Source organism: Melospiza georgiana, chromosome 9, assembly GCF_028018845.1.
Source record: "Melospiza georgiana isolate bMelGeo1 chromosome 9, bMelGeo1.pri, whole genome shotgun sequence".
Lineage (NCBI taxonomy): Eukaryota > Metazoa > Chordata > Aves > Passeriformes > Passerellidae > Melospiza > Melospiza georgiana.
This window is the reverse complement of record NC_080438.1, coordinates 23,587,063-23,596,185: the sequence shown is the minus strand read 5'-3', so window position 1 is coordinate 23,596,185 and position 9,123 is coordinate 23,587,063. Positions and strand designations below refer to the sequence as shown.

General features: G+C 52.2%; 1 protein-coding gene across 1 annotated transcript; it reads right to left on the bottom strand.

Annotated features, from left to right (window-relative positions):
* Window positions 1–2,875: 2,875 nt before the first annotated feature.
* On the bottom strand, window positions 2,876–4,036 carry FOXE3 (forkhead box E3). Its single transcript, XM_058030469.1, has one exon. It carries the CDS (start codon window positions 4,034–4,036, stop codon window positions 2,876–2,878), a length of 1,161 nt encoding a protein of 386 aa, XP_057886452.1.
* Window positions 4,037–9,123: the final 5,087 nt, after the last annotated feature.

Below are 9,123 nucleotides of genomic sequence, written 5' to 3'. Positions count from 1 at the left end.
TGAGTGACAATTACTCCTGTTTCATTCAAATCCCTCTTATTCACTCAACAGGGACATCGAAGAGACGCTAAAACAGATGAAGAGCTCAGGTATAAACTTTACAAAGCTTAAAACTACTCTGTCCCAGCAAGGCTCATGCTTTACATGACACCTTAATCCTACTCATTTGCTAGATTCACCCTAACTGTAAACAAAGCTTTGAAATGGAAGCTTAAAAGCCTCGTTGGGATACATTAACTTAACCAAGAACACACTCTTAAGGCATTAGTTTAATGACAATTACAATACAAGTTGCCAGAGTTTTGTGCATGTGAGGATTAATATCTACAGGAAAAAGAAGAAAAGGGGTTTGTTCCCCCTGTCTTCCAGCTGTTTGGCTGTGAAAGGCCCACGGTGAGGGTGGTTTATTGTGATTGCAGGAGGCTCTGGGCTGTCTGGCAGACAGGGATATTCCAGGGAAGATGTGCAACCCAGTGCTGCCCACCAGGGGTTGTCCCAACACGCCAGGATGGGCTCATCTGCTCTCTCCAAGCCAGGTTTTTGGGAAGCCAGTCTACTGTGGGGACTCACTCACACCAGACCCCCTCTTGCACAGGGGTGGGGTGGATCTCTTGCAGACACATCCCTAAATCTGGAGCTGGATGCCACTGTCCAGAAAGCCCCACAGCAGGAGGGCACAGGTGGCTGGGGACAGAAGCAAGTCACAGCCCTGTCCCCTTCAACCCAGCCCTCTTGGCTCCCCCAGCACCTGAGTTAACACTCAGAGACACCAGGAGCTTGGAAAGCCCTTTCCAACACCAGCTCCCTGCTGTCTCCAAGCCAGCTCAGCTTGGTCTGAGTTGTCACAGCTTGGCCAACTCTTCCCAGGGCATCCCACCCAGGCAGAGCCACAGCATCTCCTGCCCACCCTCTCCAGCCAATATTGTTTTTATTTCAGGTCAGTAGCTGGTTCTCCCCTGCCTCAGCAGCCCTCCCGCTCAGGGTGCAAACCCAGTGCAGTCACTGCCCCATCAGGCACCAGACCCAGTGCTTCTGGCACACGTCTGGCTCCGACACCCTGGGTACTTAGGCAAGACTCCAAAAGTTCTTTTGTTAGCAAAACATTGCAGGATCGGGCCCTGGGAATGAATGTGAGCTATGACAAATGTCCTTTCTGCTGACTGTCCTTGCAAGTGATTATTTCAGCACCCCCCAGGTGATCTCTGGACAATATGTCACAGGCAGGCATGGCACGTTGCAAATTTCCCTTAGACAGAAGATGTCTGCCTATAGATATTGTGTGGAGAGAGCCAAAGTATTTCAAGGGCTGAGTTCTTTCACAATGCCCTTTCTGAGCAGGGTTATTGCCAGGGGAAAAGCACAGAAGCTGCTGCTGGGACCAGGTGAAAGCTGAAAGGGTAAAGCTGGATGGACCAGAGAGGAGATTCAGTACTCAGCATCTCAGCTGAGGATGGCAGACCAGATTTTAGAGACAGATGGAGACCAAATTTTAAGGAAACCAAGAAGGAAAACACATTTTCTTCCCTCCACTCTCATACTAAACCCACTCTGTTTCTGTGGAGCACCTAGAATGAAAGAATGAAAAGCCAGAAGGTCCCAAACTGTGGACAAAAGCTGATTCTGTGATACCTGCCAGCACACCAGCTTTTGTTCCTGCCCAGCAGCTGAGGAATGAGATGCTGTTTTACACCAAAGACCGTACGACTTCCAACTCCTTAGAAAGGAGAATGCCATAGGGACTACAGAAAACTGCTCTGCTTCAGAAGACACCTTTGAAAAAAAGGAGAGAAATCCTAGCTTGGCACTTTTACCCAAAGAATGTTTGTATTTTTAAAATATGTAAATCTGGGGATGGGGAGTTCTCCCTTCAAATCTTGTCATGTGGTCTGGCTGGGAGTCCTGCAAATAAATAGCAGCAGCCCAGCCAGTGAACAGGTTAGAATTTTAATTGATTTTGTTGCTAGGAAGAAAAACTGTGGTCTCCTAATTTGATCAGCTAAATCAGAATTTCACCTGCAAGGGATTCCTTGGAGGGAAGACACATTCTTTTTATGCAGATGGGAAACTATCAAGTCAAGTAAGGGCTGCGTGGGCAAGCCTTATAGGATTTACCATTTGGTTTTAAGAAAATCAGAATAAAAGAGAGAGCTTTAAGAAGCATCACTAAAAATGTAAGATGCAGCAGTGTCACAACAGCAGCACGAATCCATCTCCCACCAGTTACAAAACTTTAATTTCCTCTTGCCAAGATCCGTCCAGAGCCAGAGGAACAGCAGCACTGGTCATGTTGGAAGAAAAAGCTTTATTTTAAAAAAGTCCTTTCTAACAATAAAAGTAATTTTTAAAAATAGTAAAAAGAAGTAGTCAAGTTGGGGTTTCTTTTCCTACGGGGAAAGGAAATTATAAACATCTTAAATATTCATTTAAAATCCAGTGAACTTATTTAGTGGTTTGGGGGCTTTTTTTGATAACTTTCATTCCAGTTACACGGGAGGCACTCAGGGAAGAGAGGAAAAAGCCCATTTGAGAGGGAGTTCCTGCATGTTACACCATGCACACACCTCCTGAGCGTGCTCCTGCCGGCCCCCGGGGTGCGATGCTGCAGGTGGCATCCCCTGGGCACAAGGACAAGCTGGGAAGCCCTGCCTGCCAGAGCCACAGAACTCCTTTTCCGGGAAGGAACGGAGCAGATAACAGGTATCACCTTGCCTCCACTTCAGAATAAGGCAGAGGAATTGAGTTCTCCCACACGCGTGTGTCCGCACACAGCCCAGGACCCCGATCCACCCCAGCTGAGCCCACGGGAGGGAGAAGTCCGCTTGTCCAGAGCCGCCGGTGGGAGCCCGGGGTTGCGCGGCCCGTTCCCTCAGTTCCATCACATGTATCGCTCCAGGCCGGCGGGGAAGTTGGGCTGCCTCATGTACGTGTTGCCGGAGCCGAACTGGCCGAGGGGCGAGGCGGAGAGGCCCAGGAGCTGCTCGCCGTGCTCGGCGCAGGCCGGGGCCCGCATGGCCGGCAGGCCCAGTCTGTTGGGAGCCCCGTAGAGCTGTGGGCTGCCGGGCGAGTAGCTGCCCTGAGCCACGGGCAGGTGAGGGGGAGAGGCAGCATAGGGGTACGCCAGGGAGTTGGGGCCGGCCCGGCCCAGCAAGCCGGGGCTGACGGGCTGTGCCTGGAAGCAGGGCGGCTCGGAGCTGCCGGCAGAGCAGGCAGGAGCCAGCTCTGCCCCGGGCAGGCCCAGCGATGGGTGGCCCAGCTCGGAGGGCGGCGAGGGCTGCAGGGCCTGCTGCCCGCTGATGAGGCTGTCGATGCTGAACATCCTGGGATGCTGAGCCGGCGGGGCTGCCCCGGCCGCGTAGGGGTGGAAGACGCCGCCGGAGAGCTGTGGGCCGTAGCCGGGCGAGCAGAGGGCATTGGGGTAGGGCGCTGCGGGTGCCGCGGGGCGGCCGGCGGGCGGGGGCGTGAAGGCGCTCGAGTTCTGCATGTAGCCGGGGTAGGTGGTAATGTCGGTGCGCTTGAAGCGCTTCCTCCGCCGCAGGAAGCTCCCGTTGTCGAACATGTCCTCTGCGGCCGGATCCAGTGTCCAGTAGTTGCCCTTGCCGGGATGTCCGGGCTCCCGGGGGATCTTGACGAAGCAGTCGTTGAGGGTGAGGTTGTGGCGGATGCTGTTCTGCCACTTCTTTGGGTTCTCCCGGTAGAAGGGGAAGCGCTCGGTGATGAACTTGTAGATGCCGCCCAAGGTGAGCTTTCTCTCGGCGGCGTTGGCGATGGCCATGGCGATGAGGGCGATGTACGAGTACGGGGGCTTGCCCCGCTGCACCGGCCGCTTCCTCCGGCGGCCCCCGGCGGCGGGCGGCGGCTCCTCGGGCGGCGGCGGCGGGGCCGGGCTGCCCCCAGCGCCCCGCGGCTCCGGCTTCACCGGCGGCGCCTGCGGAGAGCCCCGCGGCGGCCCGGGGGAGCCGGGGCTGGCCGCGGCCGCGGGGCTGGGCGCCGGCAGCGTGCACATGCCTCGCAGGCACGGGAAGCCGGCCGCGTTCATATACGGCCCTCGCCTTCCTCCTCCTCCTCCTCCTCGGAGGATGGGGGGGAGCGGCGGGAGAAACAGCCCCCCCGAGGGGAGGGGAAGGGGAGAGGGAGGGGAAGGGGAGGGGGACAGGCTCGGCGGCAGCTCCCTGCGATGGGGAGCTCGGTCCCGAGCCGCTTGGCAATATATAGGGCTGTCGCCCCCCCGGAGGGGCGTGCGGTGCCGGCCCGCCCGGCCCCTCTGCCCCGGCGGGAGGAGGAGGCCCCCGGGGAGGGTCCCAAATCCCAGGACTAAATCCCCCAGCCTCTCCTGGGGTTCCTTCCATGGCCATGCCCCCCAGCGGTCCCTCCCACGGGGGTCCCGGGGCCAGCGCTGCCGCCGCCTCTCGTCCCGGCCCTTCTCCGCGGCGCTTCGCTGTGCTCGGAACTGCTGCTTCCTCCCTGGAGAAAAACCAAAAAAAACCGATCCCGACCGCCAGCCCCGGGCGATTTGGGTGCCGCTGCCTGCCCCCAGCAGTGGAGCAGGTAACCCCCCTCCGCAGCCTCTCCTGCGCTTGGATTTCGTTGTCTTTTTCTCCCGTGAAAAGCGCTCAGAGGTGGCCCCAAGAGCCAGCGACTGTCTTCGAAACTAAGCCCGTCGGTTTAGTTATTTTGCATCTTGGTGAGACCTCCGAGGTAAGAAATACTGGGAAAATATTTTTTTCTTTTCCCCAGGAGAAAGGGAAATGGTCTGCAGAGCCCAGGGCTGCCCGGAGTGTGTAGGAAGGACACGGGACAGGGACGGCACTTTGGAGATGGACAGGGGAAATAAGGATCTCTTTATCACTGCAGAGAGTATGAAACTGAAGGAAGACACCAGTTTCAGAATTCTCTACTGGAATTCTGGGTTTCAGGAAAAGCTCTTCAGTTCTCCAGAGCGAGCTGGCTGGGCAGAACCGCAGCCTCTCATCCTCGGCATGTGCCGCTGCCAGGGCTGAGGGGCTGCTGGCTGCTTGAGCTGCACCAAAAACCTGTGAGCTTCCTCACTGTGCTCACCCACTGCTCCTGAGAGTCACCTCCGAGCCAAATGCCCGCCCAAGGAGCCCCTGGCCCAGAGCAGGGAGGGAAGCCACTGCTTAAGGGTGGGCTGGAGAAGCCCGGGGGAAGTTTTATAACCAGCTCCCAGCCTTAGGCATGGCCATGTGTCCATGTCCTAGGGACACAGATGAAAAGTACCACGAATGCAGTGGCAGATCCCTTCATACATCCCGCTGAGAGTGAAACTTGAAGTCTTCATCTTTGCAACTTGTGTGAAAGTGTTTCCAAGAGCAGAGCACAATAAAGGGCTTTTTCCGCAGAGGCAAGCAGGTGAGCTTGACCAGGTCCTATCACCCTCCTACCTTCCCTTTTTTGAACTAAAAAGCCATCCAACCTTTTGGAGAAGAGTCTCCAGCCCTTTCCTTTAAGAATTTGCTAGTGGTTTTAAATTCACCACTCAGGTTATCTCCCACCATTGTTCATTTCCCTTCTTGTGCCTGCATGTGGTTTTGTTTGTGCTTTATTTTTCCTGCAGATATTTGTGGCTCTTCTTGCACTCTCCAGGGCTCAGGCCGGGAATCGTGTGTCCAGTCCTGATCTGACAGGGACCAGTGCTGTTTCAGCTGACTGCCTCAGTTTCCACTCTGCCAAATGAGGATAATGGGAATATTGGTGCTGGCTGGAGGACAGAGAGCAGGTGGAAAAGAGTGAAGGGTTCCTTTCTCCAGACACAGATCTTCAGGGAGGAAAGCAAGTAAAGACACAGCTGATACCCTTCATTCATCTTGTGAGAGCCAAGGGAAAAAGAATGGAAAATTCATATTTCTCCTGAAGTACACATTTGAATCAAGCAAGTATCTGAATGGAGGTGGTTCATTTCAGCCAGAGGATCTGACTTTTCCACTCGCTGGAGAGGGCAGCAGGACAGATATCCAAGAAGGGAGTCACTAAAATCACTCCAGACTGCACAAAGAAAGTTACCCAACTGTGGGAGATGGAAACCTTCAGCTTTGCCAACATTAGCTGGTGAGATTTTCACGTCAATGCAAGGATTTCAATGTATTCTGATCTGGCAAGAATGGGCTTGGGAGGGTAAAGGGTTATGCAGTGCAAAAGAGGAACAGCTTTTCTCAGTCATATCAAACAGCCCTCATTTATCCTCACTATCTCCCACTTGTTTCTTTGGGGGGAGTTGTTTGTTTTTGTGGGCTTTTTGTTTGTTTTGGTGTTTGGTTTGTTTTGCCTTTTTTCCTAACAACTGAAAACGAGTTGAAAAAGAAAACCCACCCGTATGGCTGGATCTGGAGCTGCCTGCACCTGAGACCAGATCTAGCAGAGGATAAACATCCCATGGACAATGGCCTGTGAAGACCCAACTGCTGTGAGTGTTTACAGTCCCAGGCCCTGATCTCATGTCATTTTACACACAGAGGGAGAAGCCCTGGCCATGGGCTGGCTCAGACTCCAGCTGGTGAGTAGTTACTTTAAAGCTGATGGGACCATTCAAACTGCTCTCAACGTCAGTGTGTTAAGACCCAGATGTCAAAATAGCTTTGACAGACAGATAAAACAGCAGGACAGAGGTGGGCAGGAGCACACAGGCAGGAAGCTGTGTTTTACCATGGAATAAGGAAGGCCAGAACACGCAGACTTTGATTCTCACATATGTTTTCTCACTCAGGGTGCTCTTTGGCCCAGATCAATTATTAAAAAGTGGAAAACAATAATGAAAGTGGCTACCAAACAAATGTGATCTGGACCTCTCTTTAAAATGAGGTGATGAGAAGGGAATAAATCACATTTACTAAGCAAGTATAAGTTTTACCAGCATCTGCTGCCTTTTGCATCAGTTCATCCTGAGTACACAGAGAGATTTCAGCCTCCAGCTCCTGAACTGTTTTGCACTGGAGCTGCAGCCTCCTCTAGGAATGTTGTACACACAAATCACTTTATAGCACAGGTGAACTTGTTTCACTGCAGAGGAATGGGGCTGTGCACCCTCAGCCAGATTCTGTTTCAAGCCCCCCATGCAGGAATTGCATCTGTGGTACCCAGGCCACATATCCAAGCTACACTTGACAATCACATGGGTTAGAAAAATGTGTGGTTTTTTCCCCCCAAATAAAGCAATCTTCTGCTAAACCACAGGCAGTATGAGAGTACCTGGGTGAAAGATTTATGATCTTTAATGTAGCCACGTTGAGAGACCAGTGGCTTTGTCCTGTCCTGAGTAAAACTGTTGCCTGGATGTCTGCACAAGACACATGTGTTTGGATCATCCCTATTTCCAGAGCCCTCCAATTACCTGTGAACCAGTCATCTGTTTCTCAGTCCCCCTGGGATGTGCAGGGAAAAAGAGGGAGTGGGAGCCCTGATAGCAATGACTTCTCTGCTTTCTCTCCCCAGAAATTCCACAGTGAACAATGCAAGGCACCCTCCAGCCTCAGAGCCTGCAGTGGCCCCTAGGGGATGCTTCAATGACACAGAACCTGCTGATGGTGCTCTTTGGATGGCCCTGAATTACCCCATCACTTACCAACAGCCAAGTGTTCAGGTACTTCCCTGGCTGCCTGCTGGAGGAGCAGCACTGCCCTGACATCACATTGGAGCCCATTCCCACCCCCTGGGTATCCATGCTCCAAATTCCCAGATGGAGACTCTTGAGACAGCCTCCCACCCATCACAGGTAATCAGTGCAGTGGGAAGGCTTTGCCACCAGCAGGTGAATCACATTGCCCACAGAATCAAGGAATGGGTCAGGCTGGAAGGGACCACTGTGGTCATCTGGGCCCAGCTCCCTGCCCATGCAGAATCATCCCAGAGCACAGGATTACATCCAGACAGTTCCTGAATATCTCCAGAGAGGGAGACTCCACACCCTCACTGGACAACCTGTTCTGGTGCCCAGTCACTCACACAGCAAAGTTCTTCCTCATTTTCAGGTGGAATTCCCTGTGCATCATTTTCTGCTCATTGCTTCTTGTCCTGTTTCTTGGCAGCCCCGAGGAGAGCCATGTAAGAGCTCAGCACGTTTGCATGGGGTGATGACAGCTCTGGAGTGTGTGAGAAATCCTCTCCTCCTGGGACATTTCCCTCATGGGGTGCCACTCTCAGGGCAGGAGGAAAGCAAACAGCAGACCTGGAGGGTTCACTGTGTGGCTTGTGAGCCCAGCACATGTCCAGGAGTGGGGCCACCACGCTGCTCAGGACGAGCAGCCACCCAAAAACCAGCCCAGGACACCAGGCAATGGCTGGGGCCAAAGGAGCCACAAAATAAACACCCTTCCTGAGCTATTCCATTTTTTCAAGATGCAGGAAACTGATAACCAAAGCAAATAAATTCTTCCTGAGAACTAACTCTTTGAGTTACTTATGTATTTGTAGGCAACTGCGCAGTAAGGTCCAGACAAAATAATTTCTTCTCAAGAAGTATAGGTGAAAGCATGTACCAAAACTGTGGAACAGCAGGGAAAAAATCTAGATAAAGAAACTTTTGAAGTATTCTGTGTCTTTCTGGGCAAGTTTGGGGTTTTTCCCATTATAACCAGTCCAGATTTTCTTCCAAGATCATTCTGATGTAATATTTTTAGGTTTACTTTTATTCCTATAGAAAAAAAAAAAGGGATGGGAGGGGGAAAAATAATTTTTTTGTTGTTGTCTGTTTATAAAAAGAAAAGTTCCTAACAGAAGCACATTTTGTTTAAATTTGAAAGAAAACAGAAAAGATTACAAGGGACTTCAACTCTTGAAACTCTTGGGGGACAAATTTTGGTATGGAGTTTTGGCGATTTCACTTCTATAAACTTTGTTGCTTTTTTTGCTCAAGACAAGCCTCAATATTTGGGATGAATAAATATTTAATTTTCCCTCTTTCTGGAACAAAATACTCCTCAAATTTCTGCCCCAGGTCCATACCTCATGGGCAGAATTCAGCCTAAGGGAAGACCATGCACAGGGCCAGGCTGAGCTGCTCCCTCTCCCTGGCTTCTCAGCTGTCCTGCTGGCTTCAAGACACTGAGAAGAGCAAAGCGTGGGCCATGCATGGGGTTAGTAAATAATATTTAATTATTTGGCTTCATGAAGCAA

What these genes read in the sequence shown, in the direction of transcription:
- FOXE3 (XM_058030469.1), bottom strand. Translation starts at nt 4,036, where the DNA reads ATGAACGCGGCCGGCTTCCCGTGCCTGCGAGGCATGTGCACGCTGCCG.